Source organism: Ammospiza nelsoni, chromosome 1 (genome assembly GCF_027579445.1).
Source record: "Ammospiza nelsoni isolate bAmmNel1 chromosome 1, bAmmNel1.pri, whole genome shotgun sequence".
Classification (NCBI taxonomy): domain Eukaryota; kingdom Metazoa; phylum Chordata; class Aves; order Passeriformes; family Passerellidae; genus Ammospiza; species Ammospiza nelsoni.
The window spans coordinates 68,321,316-68,349,163 of record NC_080633.1 but is presented as its reverse complement, the minus strand read 5'-3'; the positions used below and the strand labels follow the sequence as shown (position 1 = coordinate 68,349,163).

General features: G+C 41.5%; 1 protein-coding gene across 1 annotated transcript; it reads left to right on the top strand.

Moving 5' to 3' along the window:
• The first annotated feature begins 512 nt into the window (after positions 1 to 512).
• LY86 (lymphocyte antigen 86) lies at positions 513 to 26,500 on the top strand. Its single transcript, XM_059485956.1, has 5 exons — positions 513 to 804; positions 14,475 to 14,561; positions 15,963 to 16,091; positions 22,921 to 22,973; positions 25,758 to 26,500. Exons 1-5 carry the CDS (start codon positions 684 to 686, stop codon positions 25,851 to 25,853), a joined length of 486 nt encoding a protein of 161 aa, XP_059341939.1. The 5' UTR covers positions 513 to 683; the 3' UTR covers positions 25,854 to 26,500.
• The last annotated feature ends 1,348 nt before the right edge of the window (positions 26,501 to 27,848 follow it).

The window sequence follows — 27,848 nt, the reverse complement described above, 5'->3', positions numbered from 1 at the left end:
TTATCCGACTGGGTACACTGCTAAATTGTATATTCCCAAAAAAACACTGAACAAAATCAATGTAAATGAAGAATTTAGCATAGTCAAGCAGAAAGAATTCATTCCCAAAAGTTTCAAGTCTTGCTTATGTGGTGTCAGCTTTATCAGACACACCTCCCTTCTCTCCAGACGACAGATTTGTTACTAGGAAAAACATAGAGACCAAACTGTTCATTTTCCAAAATTTGGGCTGACTTTGTGTGATTAAGATGGGGCAATTTGGATTGCAACTTTTTTTCAGCCAGAAGGCTGCAAAATAAGTCTGTTTGAAGTTTTGTCCCAAATGCTTTGACTTCAAGAGAAGAAACTGGCAGCAAGAGCAGAAATAAACACATTGCTGCATTGTTCCAGCAGGCACCAAGGCAGGACTATGCTGGGCAGTGAGTAGGTGTGATTAGCTCATTTGTCATTAGTTGAACACCAAGCAGAAAGCAGAAGTTGAAGTACACGGAAATAACACCCTCCAGTTCTGATTAGCCTCTTGTTTATACCGCACTGTGGGAAGCTGAGGCTGCACTGGCTCACTTAACCCTTTTGCAGGCACGAATGTTGTAAGTCCCGTGTCCCTTGGAGAAAGGAAGGAACACCTCCCTCCAGAGTGTTAGCAAGAGGCAGAAGTGATCCTGCAAACTACCACCACCACCATGAAGACATCAAATGCTCTTCTTTTCATCTTAGTCCTGCTTTACATCAATGCCAGCACACAATGGCCTACGCACACAGTCTGCAAAGAGGACAACCTGGAAATATATTACAAAAGCTGCGGTGAGATTTTTTTACATTTCCATTTTCCTTTCAGCTGCTCAGCAGAGTTGTTCTTCTATGCAGTGAGAGATGCTAATAAAGCCAGGCAGTGAATGGAAGGGTTACACTCCCAAACTTCCACTGGGTTTCACATCTAAAATATTTTTCATGTTTCAAGTACAGCTGGTTTTGGTTCACACACACACAAACCTAACTGTATTTAGAAGACAATAAAGAGGAAATAATGTAACTTAATTCAGAATAATAAACTGCTGTGAAAAACCCAGTTTAGCATGAAAGAGATGACTAAGATCTTTATCTTGAAGTTAGGTTAAAAAAAATATAGGAAGACCCTAGGTCTTTAACTTTTTTACCCTTGGGATGAAACAGGCTCTTCAATGCACTGATCTGCTGCTTTTCTAATGTGCGATGGAAATGTGGTGATGTGCTTTCTGTCCTCCCACTAGGAATGACAAGGGACCCAGTGTGACAGTGGGAAGGATTCATGTTCTCTGCCATTGCCACTGTGCTTAGTGAGACTTCAGCAGCGGCCCCTACCAGAGGCATTTCCCCGGGATCACAGGGTTTTGTTTGTTCTTTAAATATGTAGAGAAGAAAAGGAGCAAGCGACACTGGAATTGACTGAAAATGAATTCACTGAATGATGCCTGCTTTCCACCTCTTGCTTTGCTGGCCGTGTGCCTCGCCTATTGTGCTGATCTGCTTTACAACTGGGACAAAGGGAATTAGATTCACAGACGCCTCATTCATTTTCCACACGTGATTTGAAAAGCGATTCATGGCAAATGAGCACCCTAGAGTTTGTTTTTCCAATTCATCCAGTTACAAAGGGTTTTCCCGGGGGCTTTTCCTCTCCTGTAGCTTTCATGCGTTTTTGCACACCCATTAAAATAAAGCCAGTGAGGGACAAGAGAAGTAAATAAATATTTGTAATGCTATTCTTTACTGGTCTGCTCCCAGGGGACTAAAGTCAGGCTTCACGTTCTATAAATGGGTGTAAAGCATTAAGAAAATATTTAATTAGATATTGAATACAGACTTTGGTGTTGCCTTCATTTAAGTAAAAATTTATTGCATAAGAGAGTTCTGTTCCCTCAACAGGTCTCAGTCAGCATAAGATGCCTTGACACAGAGGCACAGGCTACACTCTGAGTGAATTCAAAGTATGATGAATTTGTCTGCTGGCATGTGCCAGTTAAATGTTGCTTCTTACTGTGCTCATCACTGGCCTGGCTAACAATATGCATTTGTTTAGAGTCATTTGTTTCTGTCACTTCCTTTGGTTTGCCATGAACAGAAAGATAAGAGGTACATTCATTCAGGGAGAATTCACAGCTAGAGAAGCACGAGCCAGAGATTATAAGGTCAGGTCCCACCACTTAGAGTGGTCTTCTGTTCTCCTGGGCACAGATATGGGAGATGAAAAGATTACATAGATGTGGTAACAATGCAAGAATTAAATAAGATTCCTTGTTTGAAGTCAGGTTCTATTCTCCCTTACTGCTCTGTCACATTAAAGTTGAGGCAACTTACAAGTGCCATCACAATGTCCTGCCTTGCCTTTTTCCAGAGGCTATCACATGTGTAGCATCAGCCCAGGATATACCATCTGCATTGCTGCTGATGCAGTTCATAATCCAGCAGTTTGCATAAAGGAGAAGAATTTAAGGTGCTTGGGGTCAAGCCCCACAATCCACAGGTCAGGAGGATCAATCCAAGTACAGTAGTCCACATCTGCTTCAGAGAAGACCCTGTCCTCACTGAGCTCACTGGCAAGCTGAAAGTGGTGCACAAGGCGCTGATCACCCTTTCAGGAGAAGAGAAGCTTTCTCCCTACCTCATTTCACTGTAAGCCATAACTAGATGGGCAGAACATAACTCCATTTTCCATGTGTCCTGCCAATTGTTCTCACCCAGGAGGACACAGACTTGTCAGTGTTTGACAAGACCCTTTCCCATCAAATCTTCCCATTACAAATTTGTAATGGCAGCAACCACAGAGTTGATATTAGGCAACTTCCCACACTCCTTAGCTATTTCAGAGGAATACTGCCCCATATGTGCCTCCAGTCTGAGAAATCCCTTTGGTATTTCCTGCTCCACTGAAGGTATCAGAGGATGTCCCATTTGGAGGATAACAGGAGCCACAGTGAAGTAACAAGTACAAAATCTTAGGTAAAGGATTGCCTGTTGGCTTCAAGAGGGTGAGGATTTCACCTCTAATGTTGTTACTATAGACTGTAGGATGCTATCGGGGAATTAGGATTGAATCAAGTAAAATACAAAGATGTTAAAAGATTTTTTTATCAAGTACTTCACAACTTCTTTCTTGAGCTTAATGTCCTCTCTCAACAAATTATTGGAATTCAGTTTGAGCATTTAAAGAGGAGCCAAGTACCCATTTTTGCTTTGCTGTTTATCAGATCCTCTCCTATAATGCAGGAAAAATCTGACTAAATTAAAAAATATGGGCTAATATAACTGTGATTAATGCAACAGAGAAATTTAGATGGATAATTGAGAAAGTGAAGCCATCTCCTGTACCCAGGAGTAAGTTGCAATTGCTGGTCACAAGCAATTGTTCTAGCTGCATCTTGCTCCTATAGCATGTAAGATACAGGCATGCATCAGGCCCCCAGCCTCAGCCCATGCTCTGGATCCTATAGAAAGCATCCCCATTCCCACTCAGCCACATCAGACAAAATGTTCTGTAACCAGGACTCCAAGTCACGCATGAAAAGAAGGGGCTGGACAAGATCCTAGCGATCGGTATAATGCAACTGTAAAAAAGAAATCAGACAAAAAATCTCAGCAGCAAATCCATGGTAAGAAAATCAAGCTGAGAGGCAGGTGGTCTAAAAGTAGAGTAAATAGACAGTGTGCTGCCTCCTCTATGTAACCACAGGAGACATAACACCAAGACAGCCTATAAATAGCAAGACATTTCCTATTAGGGCCACTCTTCCTCTCAGGAACAAGTGACAAAAATGAAGGAAGATCTCAAATGACCTCAAATCACTTTAGAAACCTGGGCAGAGATCCTGAGATAAAAGCAGCACAGGTTAACATCTCTGAGAAAAGAGAACAGTAATTGGCAAGTCTATGCACAGACATGAAAAGAACCTGCTACACAAATGGCCAAATTCTACCCCTTTTAATTTCACTGTAATAATGCTTTTGATCTTTCTAGCTACATTATAAAAGGCAATTGTCTGGGAAGGGAAGGGCAGGTAGGCAATGGTAACAAAGTGCCCTGGGCAGATTCCAGTGTTATTTGAGTAATAGGCATCCACTTGGAAGTGCAAAGTGCAATGCAGTCAGAGACAACAGAACATAACTCCCTAACTCATCTACCAGCACCTGCTTCTAGATCATTCATGTAAAGCCTAATTGTCTTAATTAGCCATGAAAACATTCTTAGTATGTAATGTTCAAATGGGACCCCCTTCATAAGGGAAAGCAGGTGATTGCTCCTGCAGACACACGAAAAATATTTTCCAACTATTTTTACAGCTCTTTCTTGAAATGTTAGGTGGGCCTGTATTAACACTTAGTGCTTCAGAATGCCTGCTTTTGTTTTGACCAGCAAGCTTGTTAATTATTTAATTAAATTATTCAGATTAGGACCTGGGAGATCTTAGAGCTGCTCACTGCCTAAAACTGTAGGTTTCTTTACAGTGCAGAAACAAACACTGATAAGACAGAAGGTTCTAAAAAATAGTATGGACACCATCAACCATTAAGGACTCTGTTTTCTGTGCACAGGAATAAATAACAGGGAATTTCAGGGAGCTCTTCAGAAGAGCCAAAGCAGTAGTATTCAAAGATGACATCTTCAGAAATATTCCCTAGACTCTATAAAAGACTGCTTAGACCACATGAGATTTTTAAATATAGACAAACATTTTTTCCCAGTTTATATCTGATTTTATTTTCTTTTTCTTCTGTTTTTCATCTGAAGGAAGGTTAATAGCCATTAAAGTTTCAGGAGAAGGAGCAAACAATCAGTACTCATTTCAACCTCCTGAATTAAATATGAAATTGGCTGCACTCTTCATAAGTTTTATATCTGTATATCTACAAATTTTAAAATAATAAAGCATATATAGGAATATGGGTAAACGTTTGCTATAATTCATGTCTTCTGCTAGACAAAGAGCCAGGGCAAGCTGATCATCTAGGAAATTATTTTTACATGACAATGCCTCTTCCAAAACAGAGGAAGGTCATGCTGAACTTATGTCCAATGAGCTCCATGTTTGCTTGCACAGTTCTATGTCACACTTGAAGCAGTGTCATTTCTATAAACCTTTTTCCTGGCCTCCAGTGGCACAACAGGAGAGAGTAGCACTGCCCACTTCAGTACACACTTGCATTAAATTGCATTTGTAGATAGAGGAACTCTCATTTTTTTGGCTTTTCTTTAAATGTGTGAGCTCAGATTTGGACCTCTGTCAAAATGGCCCCTTGAACTCAACGGGGTGTAGAACCCACTCTTGTCAGACAGAGCATTACAGACATGCTCCTATTAAACTCTGTACTGAGGGAACTTTTCAGTGCTTAAAATAAAACAAGTGGAGACAGAGACCAATTAGCTCACAATTTCCTGATGATTTGTCAGTCCTTTCTGAAGAGTTTCAGGCTTACTAGAGTCCCCCTCACACACTCATTATACTTTCTCCTTCATACTGAGAGATCAAAGATACTATTTTTCTTAAATTTCACTTGTTCCTTTTTTAAAAATACAACTGTAACATCAGATGTATTTTTAAAAATACACCTGCTCATTCAGCAATACCAACTTGTAAACAGTACTGTGAAATTGGTGTTAATTTTACAGCACACCACCTTCTGTTCTCTATGTCAACCAGTCTAACTATTCCTTTTCCCTCCCTGACCACACACTAATATTCTTTACTTAAAGAATGTAAGTAATCTGATAGCTTCAGCTGGGAAAGAAAGGTCTGCAAAAAGTTCTCACTCATGCCGCTTCAGGGCAAAAATTCTTCCACACACTTGGTAAAAAGAGGTTCTTTTTCCATTATTCTTTGGATTTTTGGCAGACAGATTGACCAGATGCTTCTCTTGGACTTATTTATTTATTTCCCTCAAACAGTCTCCAGCAATTGCTTCTGCTTCTAAATTATTTAAAGCCACACGACACCAACTCCCCTCTGATATTTTGTTGCATAGATTGCTAATGGGCAAACAATCAAAGAACTTAAGAATTCCACTTTAAAACAATTTTTTGTGTGTTTACTCTGTCCAAGCCATCTTACTGTCATAGCTTTGCTGTTGAATTCATCTGGTATAACTTACATATTCCAAGGGGAAGACCAGATGTGTACATATATATTTCTGGCACCAGATCCTAACAAACTGAAACTATCATCAGAATCAAGGTAGCATAGTTATGAGTGTGCATGCAAATCTTTTTTTTTAATTTTTGTCCCTCCATGAATTAAAACTATCCCAACTATTTCATCCTCCACATCTCATTAAAGGATTTAAACTTTCTTTTTTGTATGTGAACTCTTGAGGTGATTCTGAAAATCATTTTGCCCTTCGTTCAGGTGAGGAGAGTACTTAGTAAGTTTTAAAATGTAAATGACATTGAGGAGCAGGAGACAATTTCATACCTCCAAGGCACTCTGGCAAAAACATTAGATTCAGTAGCTAGACTTTAAATCTTTCAGTAAAATCAATATTAATGCTTTCAGTGAGACTAGTAGTGGAGAGAATTAACTTCAGCTGAACTTCTCCCACCAGGCTTTAAATTCTCCCATCTAATTTAGTTCTCAGTGGTTTCCTCACTGAGCCAAATTCTTCACCAAATCAATTAAGGTCCTGCACCATGGACTGCAAGAGGGTTGTTTATGTTAAGAACAGACAGCCTCTCCCGCTTATCTGCAGCTGATAAATCTAAACTGGTTGGCATGTTTTCCACCTACTCACTTTTGCCACGTCTTTGGTTGCTGTAGCCACCGAGTCACTCAGGTAAATGTAAGGATGGGTGGTAACAGTTCAGAAAGCAAGCCATAGAAAACTATGTTCTATCCTTTGGAAAAATACAGGAGAGACATACCTAAAAATGGTATATTACATTGCAATCAAGAAATACTGTGGGCAAGGAAATATTGTCATTTGCTATTGGATACTGAATCTGAGCCTACGGAGGGAGCACTCTAATACACTAAGCAGGTGAGTCACAGCCATTTTAAAAATTCGGTAAAATTTGAGATTAGCTCCTGTATTATATAAAGCAGAAATTATCAAAAGGCTGCATAAAGTCAGGAGCAAAAACAAACCACAGTTGATGATGAGTGCTCCTATGCAAAGTTTTCTCTGTAAGCCTCTAAGCAATAAAGCATTGCTACGCTTTCATGACATTGCCACACTTTCTTGACATTGCACATCATCTCATCTAAAGCTGTCATCAAGGCCTCAAAATATATCTGGACCCTATTATTCTTACAGTTTAGCAAAGAAAATAGAGGCAGGAAATCAGACACTCACAGCAATTTAATATCCATTGGGAAAAACATCCAAAGTATTCTAAGAAAAATTAACACCTCAAAATGAAAAAACTACACCAGCATTATTGTGTGTTGGTGTCACTGAACCAACTTTAAGGAGGCAACCTAAAATTAGGGAAAAACAGTAGCCATCAGGGACAAGATGCCAAATGCCCTTTACAGATTCACCACATACCAAATCAAAACCCTTTGGTCTGTTCCAGATGCTGCTTTTAGACTCAGGAGAGCTTCTAGTTGCCAAAAGCTAGCATTTTGAAAACTACCACAAATTATTTCAGCGCTTCAGTTTCCGCTTCACCTGAAGATGGATGGCTCCTGTCAAATGATCCAGCAGTGATCAGGCAGGTGGGAACCCAGCTAGTTTCCTCAGCAGAGGGAGCATGCCATTCCAACTGTAGCTTCCTGCCATGCTCCTGTAGTGGATTTAAACCCATCACGGGAAAATGGGAACATTTAGCCCATTTATATGCTGCTGATTACTGTTCTGTATAATCAGCGGTATAGCTGCTCTCCCAGAGCATGGCATGTGTCTGACAGCAGGGCAGTTTCCAGCAATGTTTGTTTCTATTTCTGACGCAACTCTGAAAGTCTGTTGTGAATCCCCAGTCATTCTGGCAAACGCTGATGTCCAGAGATCTCAGTCTCAAGTAGGGCACTATGAAAAAATTATTTTAAAAAAAGCCAACACATTGAAGAGGGAAGAGACAGCTCTGATTAGGAATACAGGCAGTTACTGTAAGCATTTTATTCATCCAGTGCATGGTGTTTTCTTACCAACAGAAGAACAAAGACTTTCTCTCTCTAATACAGTCCCTGCTGGGCCCAGATTAATGCAGTATTTTCTTGTTACACTGCTGTAGTTGAAGCCTGCCCTGCCTGCCTTTCTCTCTCAAGCTAACTAGGACAGACCAGGATTATCAAGTACAGATCTATATGTGCTATCTCTCAAAGCCTGCATCTTTCAGTTTTGTACTCTTAAACAGACTTGGATAAAGCTTTGTCATACCACACAAAGCAGAGAAACTCCCCTTTCCCAAATACTACCTCTGGCAAAAGCCAGGAAAGAGCCTTCAGATACTAAGCCTCCCCTCAATCCTCAGCCAACAGATCTAACAAGCTTGCTCTTAGATAAGGTGGTTCAGGCAGGAAAAGGCAGGGAGACTCAGGGCATGTCTTTGACAAGGCTGCTTGACGCATGCCAGTGACACCCCCATCCCCAAACACGGCCCTGCACAGGCAGAGAGCCCCTCACACCTTCTGTCTTCCCTCCACCTCATCACATCAGCCTGCTGCCAGAAAGTCTCTTCCTCTCCTCTCCACCTGACATTTGGAGAAGCCTTCTAAGTTACTGTCTCTTAATATTTGCACATTTGGACATCATTTATGCTTCCCAATGAGTTTTATTTGAAATATGAAAAGACAAAATCTTTGTCTTTTATTTAAACTATCTTTGTAAGACACTGAAATCACCTTGCTGCAAAACTAAGGTCATAGGCATCAGCCAGTAATGCCTGTGCCTCAATCTAACCAAGAAACATATAAATGCTGTATGCATTACCAGTGTTCAGTCTTTTTGGGAGAGGACTGGAAATTATTTAACTTGTATAAACCTTTTTTTTTTAAAGTTACATTTTAAGTTTCTTTTGCTAGTGTCCTGGGTTTTTTTAGTTTATAGATTATACTGAAACCAAATTTTCAGGCTTCCCTCTACAGCCATGTAGGTTTTATCAGAAAGGAAGCAGAGTTATTCACTCCATTGGACATCTCCAAAAGCTTCGGACGTTTGGGTTTAAGCAACCTCAGAAACCACAAGTTGATAGTACTGTTTGCAAAGGGGAACTCCCACAGTCTGTAACCCCAGGACATTAAGGATACACAACTCTAATCTTCTCTATTCCTTCTCCTCTATGTTGCCTAAACATGCCAGAAGAGTTCAGGTGATAAAACATACAGTGACTTCTGCAAATGAGGCCAGAGTGACTGAACTGAACTAGGCCAGAGTTCCAATCTGAATTAGGTAGGAGCCTGGAGCTGGTCATGGCTAAGTCAAATGTCTTAGGATGAAGTATTCTGATGATAAAGTAGACACGGCCAGTGTGAGTCTCACAATTTATTCTGCTCTTCTCTGAACAGAGGGTCACTCTGCCCTTCCCAGTCACATCTGGAGGTGGCAGTGGCATGCAGTGAAGGCAGGCCTAAATGGAAGTTCATTAAACTGAAGGTGCTCAGGGAAATGCAGATGCATAACCAGAGAGCTGCTAATTCACCTGATGCTTCTTCCTCAGTAGCCTATAAGTAGATTCCAGTGTCAAATATAACCTTGAGCATTCAGGTTAATTTATTTAAATAGGCATTAAAGGGAAATTGTTGAACAAATACATAAAGTCTGAAATCCCAAACAGTTCCTCATTCTTTCCCTCTCCTTTCATCACCTTGAATGTTGTAAAGACTAATGATTTAATTTTATTAAGAGCTTTGAAGGTAAGGAGTATTGGGTAATTGCTAAATGTTTCTTCCTTGTGCTAATTTCCATCTCCTCTAGCACCAGCTTGTCCTTACCTGACCCTAGCCAAGTGCAGTTGTGCTATTTCATTCCATTCTGTGCCTTATCTGCTCCTAAAAGTATTATTTTGAAACACCCAAAGCTAACCAGTTTGGAGGGTCTTATTACCCCTCCAAGGCTTACAGTTGTGGAGTTTTACAAGCAAAGCTCATCTGCTTGCTGCTACTATTCACTCGTACCACTGATTTTCATGCTCATATGGAAACAATGTGATTTTAGAGCAGATTCAGAAGAGAGGAAAATCAGTACAGGATAGTAAAAAAGATGGGGGAGTGGGGGGAAGAGGGGGGAAGGGAGAGAGAAGAATAAAAGACAGAGGCTGTTGAACACCAGCACAGCAAAATTCCTAGAACAGGTGCTTCCCATCTGGCCGTGCAGTTTCTGTAATGCCCAGTTAATCATGCAGCAGCTCAGGCTCTAAGGGACATTGCCACAGCGGGTTAGCACATTATCATTCCCAGCTGTCCACTTCATCCTGTGCTCTGGAGAGCCCCTCCCAGGAGGCTGTAAAGGCACCCCCAGCTCACAGCCCTGTGCCTGTGTGCACACCCATGTTCAGCAGGGGCAGGAGCCACTGGCCCCACAACTGCAGTAACCAGGGCACAAAAGGGACTTCCCACCTGTTGTCCTTGTCACTGAGGTTACACTGCTGTAAATATGTCTGAGCCAATCTACCTATGAACCTTCTACTAAGAACAAAAGCAGGGGGAAAAAGCTCTAGAAAGAAGAGTTCAGGAACTCATCTGAGCTTCTAGGCTGTACTACACACACCTGCTCAGTCTCCTAAGAGAAACCCAGCCAAACCCATCACTGTGAGCACCTCGAATAGCAAGTCAGGCTGAAATCTTGCACTGTGGTGCCAGTGCATGTGGAAAACCTCATCCCAAATCAATACAGGGACAAATCTTCACCAGGGTACTTGGGTAAGGGTGAAATAGGTGGTGGGATGCATGGGCTCAGCTGGCACTAAGCCATGTCAGGGGTGATTGGTAGCAAGATGCCAGGTACATCCCAAATTCACCTCTCACAAAGCAGGATTGTACTACAGAAGTCAGTCTTCAGCAAAAGCTGTACATTCAGCGCTAGATACAGTTGGGAGCTCAGCCTCAGGCACAGCATCAGGTTCAAATAACAGGTCTGGAAAATCTTGGAGTGCATGGACAGTTCACAAAGCCAAAGGCTTTCTCGTTTCCCAGAGCAGTTGCCCAAAATTAAGTATTGCCTAGAGAGAAACTTGAGTCAAAATTCTGCTTCCAGACACTTTTCATGCTAGCTGTAAATATGTTGCAGCCTAAGTCCTTCTCACTAGATACACAAAAAATGCCCTTTTCCCCCTCAGTAAGCAGATTTTTACTGATAAACCTCAATGTGTTTGCAAAATTTCCAACAACATTTTGAGTGTTGGTGATTTATCAAAGCTGAACTGGAAAAGCAAAATTCTGCAACCAGTTAAAGAGTGTCTAGCTTTAATTATGGGAGAGGGAGCAGATTGAAGGGAGTAGGTGGAGGGAAGTCTGGGAACATACAGTACTGTGCACCATGAAATGTTGCAGGGAAGTGGAAGGCTGAAGGGCAGCCCCACGTATTTTAGAGATCTAACAGTAAATGTTATTGCTCTGCACATGTGAAAGACATAACATGTATTTTTTTTCAGTCTAACCAGCTCACTTCAGATTGAAGCAAACACGGAAGAATAAGTATTAAACCTCCATAGGAGACACACAGTGACTCACAGTCGTACATCTGAGATGAAAAACAAAAACGGCAATTGCTTTGAGTTGCCTTGGCCACAGGAGGCACTCCTCACGATTTAAGGAAAGGGGGATGGCAAAATCCCTTAGTGCATAAAGCCCAGCTGAATTTACAGATTCCTTCACTTGTCATGCAGCTAAAACCCAGAAGTTTTATTAGTTTTATTATAGTAGCAACGTTTCTCCCTACTTGTTTGGGAATCCAGACTCCCTGGCCCCATAGCTTTAGCAACACAGCCATTCTTTCAATTGATTTCAGCAGGAGGTCCCCATATATGCCACAGTATCTAAGATTGCAAAGTTGGATTGCTAATTCTGAGCAGGAATTTCCACAGAGATGGTCAGAAAATTAATTTGGGTTCTTTTAGCAGTGGAAAATTTTACATTTGTCAGCAACAGAGTAACAACAGAAAATTCAAGTGCTCCAATTCACAAATTTTTCTGGAATTCCTCATGTGAGTGCTTCCACACTCTCTTTGAGGACCAAACAGCACCTCCTGGATATGTCAGGATCTATGCTGCATCACAAGCAGTGCGGTAAAAGACATCCATGGCCACAATGCACTATGAAATGAATCATCTGTCAAAGGAGCTCAACCCATAGAAATAAACAGACATCCAAACTAAAATTACCCTGAGATCAGGGTCATTGTAAGAACCTTTCAAAAAAATCTTGGTTTCATGAACATACCCTTTCCACTCAGTGCTGAGAAATTTTAAACTAAAAGTTCAAATTCTAGCCCTAACACCACAATTTAGTTTGTGTACAAACTAAATTAAAGTACAGCCTTTGAAAAGAAAAGGACATTATGTATGTTCTACTGCCATGTTTGACCGTACTCCCTCTTGAAACTGCAGACCCAACAATTTTAGTAACTCGACAACCAGCACTATTTGTAGGCATCAATGCCCAAATTGCTCTGAATCTGAGCAGCTGCTTCCTGAACCTTATCATCACACCACACACAAAACAGAAACAAGAGGGGCTCTAGCAGAAGTCCAGAGGAATGCGGAAGCCAAGCCCTGAAAGATGGTAGAAACCAGAGGGGAAGCAGGAGTAACGGCCCTGGAGAAAAGAGAAGTTTGACATGCTTTTCAGCTGGAGCAGGAAACTGCTCTCCTAACGGATTCCAACAGCTTCTGAAGCTGCAAAAACAAAGCTGCAACTGACAGGAATAAGAAAAAAAGAGGAAAGACAACCCTCTGACTGTGGCCACATTTGATAAACAACTACAGGCACTAACTTTTTGTCCTAAGCAGATTATGCAACTGCAGAGACTGCTTTAGTGGTGTGGAGGACAAAATCCAGCACAAGGACACAGAGCTTTAGAAATATCAGTTCTTTTTATCTCCCTCCTTTGAAGAGTCATTTTAACTTGCCCAAATTAAGGGCTCGGCTGTTAGCCCACACTGATAGTCTGTGGGCTCACAAAGCCTGGCTTAGTTAAAGCCCTCCAGGTCCTCTCAACACTTTCATTCATTCTGTGATCTCCTCTAAGCAATCACGTTTTGGTCACACAGGCTTGCTGATTGCCAGCTGCTATAGCTGTGGGGCACTGCTGCTAAAACAGGGTTAGACTGTGGGGATGCTGGCTCAGCCTCACAGAGGACACTTGTGACTCAAGTTTCACCACAGCATCAAAGGAAAATTCTCCCAACCTGTTATTTTCAACTCAATAAGAAGATTAGTTCAAGCAACAATAACTTAGAAAGAGAAATCAGTTCCCAAGTCTATATTTATCACTACCAGATCTGAGTAAACCAAGGAGCCTATGGCTGCTTCTGCACATGCCACAGCTGCTTCTCTTTTTTCCACAGAGAACTACGTTGGATGAACAGGCTGGCTGGAAAGCCATAATGAGGGACAAAACTATGCCTAAAACAAGTTTGAGGCTCAAGGTATTTTTCCAAATTGGCCAAATCTTTCCCCTCCTGCCACAGCTTTGGAAAACAATTGCACATTCTATTGATTGTGGCAGCTGAGCTGTCAGTGGTTGCTGCTGCCTGTCACCAGAGAGTGACATGTCAGCAAGCCTTCAGGCACAGCATCAGATCTCATGGAGGCTAGCAAGGAAGAAGGTGGAAGTGGTAGGAAAACAATTACGGTTTTACAAGAGTTTTAGAGCTTTTTGCAGAGAAAGGGATACTGCAGGAATTGGGAAGAATCACGTTCATGATAATTATCAGTAAAAGGGCTTCCTTTGGCCCCACAGCTCTGCTCAAGTCTCCCAGAAAACGAGAAATGTAGAATATTTTCTGGCTTAGAAATATCACAGGATGACTGACCCAGAAAAAAAAGTGCTGCAGTATCTCAGTTAACACAATTTCATTTTCAGTTTTGGACTTTTCATCCCACTCCAGAATTCACTTTCCTAATCAGCTTCACCAAGCCATCTTGTGAAGCAAACTAATTAATAAACATCTTCATAACCCATTGCTTCTCAGTGCTGAGGAAGGAATGGCAATGTGCAGAGTCTGGGAAAAGCAGCTGTGCTGAAATTTCACCATTGAATAAGTATTGGCTACCCACTATTGTGGGGAACTTTCCTTCTTTGAGCTTAGTTAATTTTCCCACACAGTAGATTCTAACCTCACACAGGTGAGCACCTGAGTGCACTTCAGACTGAAGGGGCAGGAAGGACACAAGTAGCTATTGAATGCAGGGTATGGGAGCGCTAAGCACTTCTTAGAGAACTTTTAAGAAATATGTAATTTATTTTTTATAACATTTCTATTATTTTATATATCATACATACAGTCTCAATAAAGTATCTCATTAAAGATACAACTTGTAACCCACTACTTTGTGTCTTCAAACAGATCCCCAGCAAGATTTTGCTCTCAGCATTGACCATTGTCCTGATATTGCAACCCACACCTTTAACATCAGAGCTGCAGCGGTCCTAAGTAAGTGAATCGCTATTTTCTTATGCTGTACACAGGTAATTCATGTGTGAGTGATGGTATTAAGAAGTAAGCAAGGCTTACAATCTCCTATAAAACATGAATGGGCTTCATTTCTTAGAAATTTCAAAACCCATGCAGGGTTACAAAAATGTCAGTTCTGTTATCAGCTTGGCCTCAGACTACATCTGTCACCCTAAAGAGGTCATATCAGCTTTCAGCCCCTGTTCTGCTCCTGCTCTTCATTTGTACACATGGAGAGCCAAGGAGGGGCTGCTCTAGAGCTCATTATCTCCATAGCTAAGTCTTCTGAGGAGAGTCTTGCTGACTCTCACACACACTCTTACGTCAGTACCTCACCAAACTTCCAAGGCTGTGACCCTTGCAGGTAGGGGTCTGAATGGACTCCCACAGAGCAACATGGGGATACCCCTCTGTCCCTCCTGGGTGTACAGGGAAGTGTTCTGGGAAAGTGCTGGCCTGAGACAGCAGTCACACCATCAGTTTGTCACCTGCACTAGCTGAAATTACACCCTTCAACACCTGACTGATCAGCAATAAAAGGTAAAAACTGGGTGCACGCTTTAATATTAGCCATTGCTTGCTTTGTGATTTTTTCATGGGAAGTCACATCTTGCAGACCTGAGCCCAAGCTCATCTAGATCCTGTACTACCAGAGCATAAATATGAAAGGGCTGCTGCATGCTCTTGGTGTTGAAAATAAATTTGTGCGCCAAGTGTCTTTTAGCACCTGGGAATGCTTCCTTGCATGCAAAAGGTCTCCTTTCCTGTCAGACATGTGGGCTATTTGTCCAGGGAGCATCAGTTTTCAGGTGGCTGAAAAGGTAAACAAGCCTGAAAAAAATCACACTACAGACATTTGCAAATAAGTCAGAGTACAGGACCTCCATCTAAATCCAGTAGTCTCACTGGCTCTGCCTGTGTCAGCAAGCCAAGCACAAGGAGGCAACCTCCTAGAACTGCCAAGCTGCTGTGCTGGTCCCTGGCACAGGTTTGGCTCAGGCCAGTTACTGTTTTCCCAGGCAGCAGTTTGAGGTCATACGTTGCTCCCAGGGGCCCATTGAATATGATCCCTCTGCTAAGAACACAAGAAAAGTTTAGATATAAGGACAGGAGATTTGCTGCACCACTTGACCTCAGAGTCAGAAAAGGGTCATGAGCCTAGTTTATTTAACACTCAAGAGAACTGCTATTATGTCCCCTGTCATATACCTTGAAGGCCTAGAGACCTCTTCCTGAAGCACAGCTTTCTATGTATCAGGAGTCCCCCGTGAAGAGAAATAGTCCAATGGCTCAAACAGCAGGGAAGAAAAAAATAGAATCTTTTTTAAAATGAAGTTAATCCTTGCACTTTCTCTGAGCTCTCTTTCTCTTTGTGTATAGGGCACAGCATCAAGGAGCTCTATGTCAAGCTGAACATGATCGTAAATGGAAGGACTGTCCTAACATACTCCGAGACGCTTTGCGGGCCGGGTCATTCCAAGCTTATTTTCTGTGGAAAGAAGAAAGGAGGTAATTTAGGTGGCACTCTCAGTGTTTGATGGCTACTGAATACTCCAAGCAGGATGTGCCTGCTGTGCTGTTGACTGCACCAATACATTGTAATGTTCTGTTTGCTTCACCAGCATGTTAGTGGTGACAGGAACGCAGTAGGACAGAGATATTTTAATTGAAGGGCCTGCTTTTCCCCCCCAACCTGTTTGCTTGCTTTACTTTTAATCACAGAATATTGCACACCCCTGGGATTTCAAGTCCACTAAAAGTAACTGTGGTTATGTGACCCCCATGCACCAGCAGGGAGGTTCATAAGCCCTATTTAGAGGCACGTGCTTGTCATGTGAGCAAGAAGTATGACAAAAATAAAGGCTACTTCTGTAAAAGAAATGGCTGAGCAAATAAACAACTATTCTGAATATGTTCCTCACTATTAAGGAAGTCACACCTCCTGTCCTTAAAGGCAATTCTTAAATCACTTTATGAGGAAATATGCTTGAATAAGGGTATTTGGAACAAGATACTATTTGCTACCATCTATGGTTTGCATCTTTCAGTTCAACATGTGCCTATGCAGCAATCAGATGAATTCAGCTCATGCCAGTCACACTGCCAGCTGGCAAAGACTTGCTCTAGTTGGTTTAGAGTGCTATTGCTTGCCCCCAGAAAACCCCCAGGCATCTTTGGGCCCAGGCCAGCCTGGGCACCTCAAGGCCCCTTCTGACACAACCCAGGCTAGGTAGTGCCAAGTTAGCTGTGCCATGTCCAGAAGAGCTATGGTCATGCTTCTGGACTGCAGTAGGCATGTATCCATTAATTTCTAAATCACCCTCATATCATAATCATCTATTTAGGCTGATTTTATAAAAAACCAAGTAGAGCCACAGAGCAGTTTGAATTGTCAGAGCACCGGCTAGTTACAGAAGCTCTGCTTTCCTTGAGTCACTGACGTCTTCAAGCTGATAACACTGCAATAACTCATGTGCAAGGGCCATGAGTTTAAAGACCATGCACAGCACTACTGCGAAGACAGTTCCTGGAAAATTAATAAGACATTTCACACTGCACAAAACTATCACAAAGAATAATAGAGAAATGCTGCATGAGCAACCAATTATGTAAATCATGTAAGCCAGATAGACAAAAAAATTAAATTCAGAAGTTTCTTCAATTGTGTATTGAATCACAAGAGGAGAAAACCCACCCACAGACCTACTGAAAAACTATCTTATTCTGATGAAGTACTTAATAACATCCTTCAGTGAATACATTAAGGAGAAGTAGAGTCAGTCCTGAGCTGAGCACAAACTGCTATTCACTCATTAAGCTAGAAAGCCAAAACCTCCTGGGGTTTCCAAGTCTCTTAATCTTAAACTGACAGGCGATTGTTTCTGTTAATTGAAGTACATTATGACATAAACACATAGTTGGTTGTTTGAATAATACTATATATCTTCATTTAGAAGTACCCTTACTTCAATGCAAAGACGTCTGCCATGCACTTTTTAATATACACCCTCTCATCCAGTAGCTGTTTTTATTTAGTAATTAAGTCACAGTGGGAAAGAAGTGAACTTTCTCAGGTTCAAACTGAAAATGGGGTATTTCTTAATTAGTTGACAGTTGAATCTACCCCATTGAGCTGAAGACAAATTTAAGGCAGTTCAGGCATAATTTACCATATTAGCACAGCTGTAAATCTGACCTAATGCCTGTGCAGGAAGGACAACTTGTGAATGGCCAAGTAGGCAGACTAAGGCACAGGAGAGCAGAGAGCCCTTTCAACTGAAGCTTTTCATGGAGAGCCCCTTTTTCCCTGGGGCAACATTTGTATGGGCAACATTTCCAACATCTGGCCAGACCTGACCTGAGTTTAAATGTAGTTTCACACAGAATTTGCTTGCCTTTCATAAGGAGGCCAAAAATTGCCTGCCTCTCCCTCTCCCAAAATTAGACAGAACATCATCCTTCTACAGGTTTTGTTGATCCACTTACTTGTGGGGAAAAGCAGAGCAGAAGTTACAAGAAAAAGAGAGTTTTAAGAGCCGGATGTGGCAAAGTCTTCGTTATTTGAGGGAAGTTTACTTTTTTCTTTATTTATATTTGCTCTCCTATAATGCTACAGTTTTTTCATGACTAGAAATACTCTCTGTGCTGGAAAGACTTAAAATAGCTGGAGATTTCATGTTCATCATAATCATATAGTATTTACTATTTTTGTTAACCAAAGGTCATGTCTAGCACTGCTCACTCAGGTTCATAAATAGGATTCCAAGATCTTTTTCTTTGAGCTATGTGTCTGTTGGGAAGTTGTTAGCTCAAAGTTTGCAAGGAAATTTGCCATTACCTATTTAGGAACAATAGCAACACAATTGCTAAACTCTTTGTGGCATAACGTGAACTCAAGCCTTCCTCTTTTTTAGTAGAATGTGCTGGTTATTCCCCATTTCCTCCAAAGAAAACAGTTACGTAAGATTTAACACATTTCCCAATGCAATCACTAAAATCAGAGTGGAAGATCTACAGGGTAATATTAAGCAATGTGCCAACAACAGCTTGCAGGCTTAAGCAAAGCCACCTGACAAAAAGATAGCTGCCTCCTCTGCAAATTTTCTTTTGGGCTCGATTGACATAGGCACCATCAGAGCACTTGCACAATTCCTTAAGCACACACCCCAGACCACAGAGAAAGCCCCACCTTGCTTCAGACCTCCAGTCTTTTACATTATTGTCCCTTTCAGCAGGTGTTACAGTGAGCAAGTTTCTAAAACAGCACTTGTGAATAAAAGTAGGGAACATAACATGAATTAAAAGACTGGCTATCACATTAAGAATGTTGGTTGCTGCTTCTGAGAAAGCAGCTATACCACAAAGCTAGGTCTTTGGGCTGACACACAATGCCATCTTGCTTAGCCCCTTCACCTCACCTTTTCCTCACCAGTAAGAGAGTGAATCTTTCTCACCTGGCCATGTATTTACATATGTTTTTTCTCCACTCAACTAGACATCTATAGCTGGCAGTTATTCCTACATCCTACATCATTCCTATATCCATAGCACCCACAGAAGCTTGTGTCAGTTGCATCGGTGCAAGATTGTGTCCTAGAAGAACTCCAACATGGAGCATTGAAGTTCTAAAAATATTTAAAATATAGAAAAAGGAAGAGGTGGGTGCAGATGTACAGGGCCTTTATATAGTATAGGAGTGTGAGAGCGCATAAAGATTTTCAGTGAAGGGAAGATTTGAGAAAGAGGAGTGAGAATTTCATTATAGGTGTTTAGTCAGGAAGGAGAGGCATCTTCATGACAAATGATAACTAGTAATTTGAAGTAATCCTCAGGAAGTTCTTACTTACACATTTGAAAGCTCTGCCTCAGACTGGAAACTACTAAAAGCATGCTCACTAGCAATGAAAAGGGCTAAGTCCCTTTTGGTAGAAACAACAGTGAAAAGTTGATACAAAAATACAGTAGTATCACCTTGATTCAGTGGTACAATGGAAATATTTTCTAGGCAGGTCTACTGAAATCACTTTCAGATAAATCTATAAGAAAAAAGGCTGAAAGCAAATCACTGATGACAGCATCCTTGACAGGTACCATAAATTACCAGCAGACAAAGAAAAAGGGGAATATTTAATTGGAAAAACGCACTCATAGTTTATGCTCTTCCAAATGTGTGAGCATTTTTTGCAACCGTATTTGGGCTTTTCTCTAGGAAGACCATAGAATTCTTTCAATAAGATAGGCTCAGTGTTTGTGACAGTTATACTTACTGCAGCAGATGTTTTCATCCTCTTTTAATGGAGGAATGTAAAAATGTATGAATATGTGGAGAAAAAATGCATAATCAGGATGTTGTGATAAACTGCATTCCTTCAAGCCTTGGAGGATGTTTACACTTCTGGAATTATAGTAGAAATCCCCATGCAACTGGAATACTGAATGGTCTTTGAAAAGCCTGATCCACTGAAGTTTCCATGGTCCAAAGTGAATATCAATGATAAAATTCAGCAGATTTATGAATCCATAGTATTTCCTGACAGGTCTCAACTAGCTGAAAATGAAAGCTGCCCTTGCTTTCCTATTAGGACATACTTCCAAAGCAGCATAGTTTCTTCCTCCCCATTGAAACCAGGAAGGTTACAGAAGTTTTCTAAAGAACTGGTTACAGAACACAGAATTGTTGAGGTTGGAAAGTCACCTAATCCGGTTCCACATACTTCAAACAGGGCCATCTGACAGCCAGTTGCCCAGGACCATGTGCAGGGTAAGGTTTTTAGATATACCTAAGGATGGATGCTCTACAACCTCTCTGGGCAACCTCTGCCAGTGCTCACTCACCCTCACAGTAAAAATAAAGTCTTTCTTGATGTTCAGGAGAAGCCTCCTGTGTTTTAGTCTCCTCATTGGAGAGATGTTCTAGTCCCTTAATTATATCAGTGGCCTTTCACTGGACTTTCTCCAGCACCTCCATACAATTCAGCTGAACCACTGCAAAACCCCTGTTTAAAAAGAGCTAAATAAGGGTAAAGCTGAAGCATAAAGCAGTAAATGCAGACCTCAAACTGGACAAGCAGCACCTGCTGCTCCGCATTTGAAGGCTTCCTAAAAGATAATACAGCCCATGACAATGATTTCTTTGATAACAGAGCAAAGGCATAGCTACAACATATCAGAGCAATCAAGGAAAACTTCTCAGAGTGGGCTGAGGCAGAGCCCTGAGACCACATTCATCTAGTTACTTTATCACAGTGAAGTGTGTGGGGAAAAATAGCTTCTACCTACACTAGATGAGAGATTAGCATTGCCATAATTTCAGAAGCAAATTTATGGCCTGATGACACCTACTTCATTTTGAAATACAGGCTTTGCAGAGCCTGAATGCTGCATCTATGTTTTTAGATTCTGGATGGTTTTCTGAGAGCCTAGATGAGATCCTAACAAGCCACGTGATCCAAGAGAAGCTTCCATGTCCCCATGCAGAAGGGCTTTGGGTGATTGTTCACAGCCCAGTTTCCTCTCCACCCTTCTCTGCTGTCACCCAAGATTTGCTAGGCTGTGAGTTGGCTGAAGAAAAGGTAGTCCTGCAAGGCTCTCTACTGAACAAAAGGACACGCAGAGCACGAGCCCCAGCACTGCATGGCCCACACCACCCTGAGGGGGCAGCTCCCAATATGCCTTAGATCACATTGACACACACAGCTCCCAGGGGAGTCACTCATCATTATGCAGTCTTCAGTGCCTTTAATTCTCATTTAGAGTCTATTAAAGCTGTGAACCAAGAGGTGGGCTGTACTGTATTTTTAAAATTTTTGAGTCACTGCTCACTGCAGTGGAGATGTGTCAGACTCCTGGTCTCTGGCTTCATGCACAGAAGCGAGTGGTGATGGCGACAGCTCTCTGAAAACAGCAAGACTTCTTGCTGTCCACACGAATTAGCCAGGGATGCAGAGGGGAATGAGTACAGTACAATTGCTGTAGCATAGCTGATCAGTTTGAGATTGACAAACCATGACATACTTATTCTGTTCTCTGTTTTGGGATTAGGTTTTTCAGGGCAACACTAAGTTGTTTTGCATCTTCTCCACCTCCCAGGATCATCAGGGCATTACATGAAACAAACTTCTCACTAATGCAAAGGTGTAGAACACTGGTGATATCTCAGGTTTCTCCTTTTCCTAGTTTAGCTTATTGTCATGATTGTTTAATATAATTTTGTTACAAGACTAACATTTCACGTAATTTGTGGGAAAAACTTTTGTGGACAGTTTTCCAAGTCCATGCATGGTGAGATGGATAGACCATACAATCTAAAGATGTTACAGATCTTTTATCCAACCTTTCACAAGAAACAGTTTAAACCAACAGTGAGACTAGACTAAAACTCTCTAGAAGTGACAAGCATCAAAATGCCAGCACATACTCATATAAACACGATGAAACACTCTTCTGTCACTGTCAAAGTAAGGAATATTTCATGACACCTACAAAAAAGAATCCTTAAACAGTTCTTAGACTTTTCCATGACTTGTGTGGGGCAAGTTGTGCAAGAAATTCTGAAATACTGAAACATCTACAAGTTTTATTTTCAGTCAAGTCTGCACAGTTTGGCCCAGTAAGCTACGAAGAAGTAGGAGGAACTGCAGAACAGCTTGCTAATTCTCTCCATTAATGCCAAAGTTGCCCTTTCTTCAACAGCCAAGAGCAAGCATGCCTCGTACGATTAGGGAGATGAGGATTGGAAGGTAGAACTCCCAGGCTCTATTCCAGTCACCAACATGGTTGTGATGGCTTTAATACCTCATGTAACTTCTTGCTGAATGCTCCCTCAGCAGAGAGACAGACATGCTTTTATTACTTTAAAATCATGTTCAGCAAGCAGTCAGGAGTCCACACCTACAGAAATACTCAGCTCAGATTGTCAGATTGTTTTTTCTAAAAGTTACCAAAACAGTAATGTTTGTCTGCTGCAGCTTCAGGTGTTTGATAGTTCATGCTGAAGGACTTGAGCCTGGCAGTCCCCCCCTCCCCTTTCATTTTCAGGATGTGTGATGACATAGGTATTCCCACCTGGCTGTGCAAAGATGTGCCCCTTTTCCATTCACATGGGCTGCAGATGCTGCTTGAGCCCAAGCTCTGCCTTGCTTTCCCTATAAGGCAGTAGACATCCTGATATTTCCCCCAAGGGGGCTGTTGCAGGACTGTGTATGGAGCATTTTGCAGTTCCATAATACTTGTCACTGGAGGCTTTGAAATGCTGTTACCAAAAAAGCATCTATGATCAGCTAACTTTTTCCTTCCCATGCTGCATGTCTAACCATCCGTCACCTTTGTTGCTTTCCAGAACATCTCTCTTATGAGGGGCCAGTCACACTGGGAATCAAAGAAATCCCTCAGGTAAGTTGGTTGCAGCTGTGTTCCCAAGCAGAAGGGCTTCCCAGATGAGGTATGGTCAGAGGACTACCAGCAATCACCCCAGCACATTCCAGGCTTCCCCAGCTGGCACACTGGATCTGATAGTGTTTTATATGAATAATCCTCTTCAACATGAAATTAAGTGGCTTTGCTTATAAAGAGTTACAGAGGCACTACTATCCAGCAACAATTTTTTTTTCAGGATAGCAGATGTCTGTACCAGCTTTAAGTCAGACAGCCATAGAGTTCTTTAGTAGGCTCCCCCTCTCTTACTCTTAAAATAGCAAGAAAAGAAGCAGTTCCAGGGGACTCCCAAGAGACCAAGGCTGCAGTTTTGCTCAGCCCTTAGTGAACTGAACAATTTGGAGAAGCTCATTCATCCTGTCTGGCTATAAAGGCATTTTAGATAACTACTGCAATTTAAAGTGTTCCACTGTACGTACATGGTGTCAGGCAAAGAGACCAAGGTCTCCTAGGTGGCAACTGAAGGTACAAGTTATTAGGCCAAGAATACTTTCTCTGAATTTATGGAGCTTTAAAATAAGAAAATAATTTCTTAGGAAGGTGAGAAAACAGGCAGTACTCTAGACACTTCTCTGAATTTCCTGGTCATCCATTACAGATGGTTTTTACTCCACACACAGTTAAGTCTTCTAGAAGCTCAACCAAATCACACTGCAAAAAAAGATAGATTCAAATGCTGAATGCAACAGTCTCTTAACTGGGCGCAGCATGAAGATATATTTGATGAGTACATAACACAGGATTTTTAGAGACATACAACGAAGAGACTGGATTGAAGGGAAGAAAGCAAAGTCTTTGATTATCAAGGCATCTTGTTGAGAATGTAGCAAAGAAAGGATCACAGTCACCACTGAAAAAGCATAGAGTTCAGGTGGTCAGTCAAATACCCCTTAGATTTACTTGGAGAAGCACAGCATGAGCTCTCAATTCTTCAGCAGCAGACATAAAATATATGTCAGAGGCTCAAAGATGAGGTCTGGGATCTGCTCAGTATTGGATTGCTCCAGGCAGGAAAAGAAAACAGGATCAGAACAGGGATACAGAACAAAGACATGAGTCCCAAAGAACTGAGCTTGCCAAGACCTGCAGAGGTGATAACAAGGATAGCTGGCTTCTAGGAAGATCGAGCCTCCTTAAGTGCTACCATCTCATATGTCTCAATCTTCCTTTGGTGATAGCAGCAACCAGGGCCTTCATTTTCCCAAAGCTTTCACACAGGGAGCTGGACCCCCATTATGCAGGCTGTTATCCCACCCTAACCAGCCTGCTTCCCTAAAGGCTATAGCCACAGAGGCTGTGTTGAGCATTGCCTTTTGATGTCTCACACAGGAGTGCCTGAGCTCACATCAATCATCATCCTGCTCCAGGAGCAGCTTTACTAACATACTTTCGTAGTAAAGCCTCAAAACAAACTGAAGAATAGGTCTTTAAACCAAGCAGAAGCCATAGAAACATGCACACATTCCAGTAAAACTCCAGTTCTGGGCAAATTAGCTGAATTTTCAGCTAGTTTCTGGAGCCAGAAACTCCAAGACTGATCACAAGCCTCTTTTAATAACATTTTTCACCACAAGCAAAAAATTATTCTGAAGGAGAAAAAAGAATTCTAACCACTAATAAGCAATGGAAATTAGTTATTATGAAGTCTCTTCCGTGAATTAAACTATAAGCTTTTAGAGAGTTAATATACTTGTGAGAAAAGGAATAGGAAGCCTCTTTTGTTAATTAATTAATCAGGCAAATAACACCACAAAAAGGAATTATTCCATACAGCAATCATCTTCTGCTCATTGCAAAGAACAGCCTCATCCGAGAAGCCTGAGGGGTGTTTGCACACTCCACACAGGAATTACAACCAGGTTCTATTCTCAGGAGCATGTTGCCATTGGGCCTCTCTCTAAATTTAGGTTTTACTCTTGAACCTCTCTATGAGGACACAGACCAGGTATTGCTTTAAAAATCCCATTATAAAAGGCAAATGCCAAGAAGCCTGACTCATTTCAGCCATGTCTCCTACTCCACAGCCAGAAAGGCTCTAAACAGGGCAGGAGCAGTCTGTGGTTCAAAGCGAGGAGGTCACTGCTGCCAACCTCTCCTACCCCACATTTTGCTCCCCCCTGTGCTCCAGGAAAAAAATCCAGAAATAATTACTGCAGAGCCAGCAATATACCAATATGCCAGTGAATAAATCTAGTTCACATCTTCTTCCAAATCTGTTAAAGACACCTTGGTCACCTCCCCGTACAGGGCTTCTCCAAGTGTCGGGAGAGAGCAATCTTGACCTATACCAGATAGCCATGGCTTCTTTAAGGTTCAGATATTTTTTTTTTTTTTGTAATGATATAAGTTCTCCCCAAAGCCTGAATTTGTACTTTCAACTACCTCTTTTTCCAGTCACTAAACAGCACAGGCCATATTGTGCTTGCTTATAAGAATCATGAGAATTTACAGATTTACGTAATTTATAGATTTGAAGAGATTTTTTAATGCAGCAAAACATTTCATTCCCCTTGCACTGTTTAATTTTCAGTTTGTGCTGTCAGCATTGATATCCCTGAGGAGAGTATTTTGGCAGAAAATATGGGCACATCCTTTACCACCTCTGAAACATTTGGAGCAGGAAGGTTTTGGAGAAACTTGATGGGAAAAGAATTGTTCTGTTTCTAAAAAGAGAAGTCAGAAACTTAAGCAGTTATACAGTACTGATGGGCTAATCTCTTGCTTTGCATTTTTCTCATACAGGGAGATTACACTATTTCAGCAAAGCTGACTAATCAAGACCACGTCATTGTTGCTTGTGCCGATTTTACTGTGAAAAATTATTTAGACTATTATTAGCAACAAACCGATTTCATGAAAGCTACAGACTACTATTCAAGTCAAGTAGGCTGCTTGCATGCTATAATGATTCTGAAGAAAATAATCCTCACATGGTGATTCTCATGCTGTTCCCCTTTATAAATTTGCTATTTTCAAGAAGTTACTAGATCCTCTAGTGGTAATTTTATCTCTAAATGCACACTGTAGCCTACTTTTTTCTTCTAATATATACAGCTGTAAAAAGAAAGTATCCAATACCAACACTTTCATTTTAGGATGAAAATAGCATGAGGCAGAACAGGCGAGAGCCTAAACACTTTTTGCAGTAAGTTATGGAGGTATCCATTTCTAACACAGGCTAGAAGATGACTTTCACATATATCACATATTATGCAGTTACAGAACTCAACATCTTAAATCTTCTCTGGAGCCTGTCTGGAGATTCCACTAGCACAGCTTTTGTTATAACTACAAAACAAAAGGAAATAGGATGAACATGCCTTTTTTCCAGTGATCAATGTCATGTCACTGGATTCATATCATTCTAGTCTTACGGAGTCTACCTGGAATTTTTTGTTCTGTAATGTCTTTTAAGAGATGCGTGAATCATTCTGTACTTAGGCTATGTGCTCTTCTTGCTTCTCAATAAATTCATAATGAAAGGCTGTTTTTTCTCATTTTTTATCATGATTCTCAGATCTCTCCAAACTTTAAGGGGGGAAAAGGATGATGAGGGAAACAAGTTCAAAGAGCACATTTTAAATATGAAGTATCAGTCATATTTACACATATTTTATATTCACGGAGGAAAAACCGTTCCTTGCTTTGAAGCCCCATGAGAAGTAACACAAATTATATTCCAAGTGCAGCACATCCCCAAACCATCTCATTCCAGGAGCCTTTGTGGCTGACATAACTGATGGGTAGATAGATAACCAAGCACAGGGCAGCACATGGGATTAGGATCTTGGCTTGGAGAGTGTAGAGACCTGTTTGGGATCCTGCCATGGAGCAGGGTTGAGTTATGATTTGAAAAGGTATAGGCAGGAATAAGGGACGCAAGAGGCTCCTGGAGCTGAGCACAACTTTACAAAGGCTGGTCACAAGCATTGGACTGCATTACTCATGTTGGAGAGGTTCAGCATGTACAGCTGGGGCAGCTGTGGCTCACATCTGGCCACCCAGAAGCTCTGACATATGGCCTCCATCCTACACACCCACATTCTGCAGCTCAAACAAATTCCTGAGCAGCCAAAGGATCCCTGGTGCACAGATGACCAACACCTCAGAGAGGCCAAGAGCTAGCAGCAAGGGAGAGTCTCTTGTTTTCTTCTTGTGCAGCAAAACTCTCACCTGCTATCCCAGCAACAGAGAGCAAGTCTGAGAAGACCTGCTCACACAGGGAGGTTTACCCCAGCTGAACGTGAACCAGCAAGCACACAAGAGGAGATAGAGCACATTAAATACACTGCTCTTTCAGCCCATTTCTACTACACCCTGGTTTGGAGAGGGGAAAAAAGAAAAAAGGAAAGAGAGAAGGCCAAGGTGTTCATCACAGCTTTGACTGCCACTCCCCAAAGCAGGTTTCAAATTATACTGTTTTGGAAACAATTCATCTAAGACATCATCATTGCTGCCTTTTAGGTGACATAAACAATAAAATAGTATTACTATACAGACACAGGAACTTCTTTTTCTCCTCATGCCAGCAGCTCTTCAAGTTCATCCAACCCCCATGATTCCCATGAGACATCAGAAGAGCCATACCTTGAAGAGAAGCTAACAAAATTCCATCCAGCAGCAGCATTCATGAAAGAGTCCACTTGCTCAGCTCAGTTTCATTGCAATCACACAACAAAACCATGACTAAAACCCAAATTCCTGCCACCAAGCTTCTTGGTCTGTTATCTGACGAAAGATTCGGCAGATTAAAAGCAGACACAGTGCTAGTTCAAACACTTGCATTTGAAACTGATCCCATAATAGCCAAGATCCTCTTAGCCAAATTCAACA

Coding starts and splice junctions, on each gene's coding strand:
- LY86 (XM_059485956.1), top strand. CDS start 684: ATGAAGACATCAAATGCTCTTCTTTTCATCTTAGTCCTGCTTTACATC. Junction 16,092..22,920: donor CTGTGGAAAGAAGAAAGGAG/GTAATTTAGGTG, acceptor GTTGCTTTCCAG/AACATCTCTCTTATGAGGGG. Junction 22,974..25,757: donor GAATCAAAGAAATCCCTCAG/GTAAGTTGGTTG, acceptor TTTCTCATACAG/GGAGATTACACTATTTCAGC.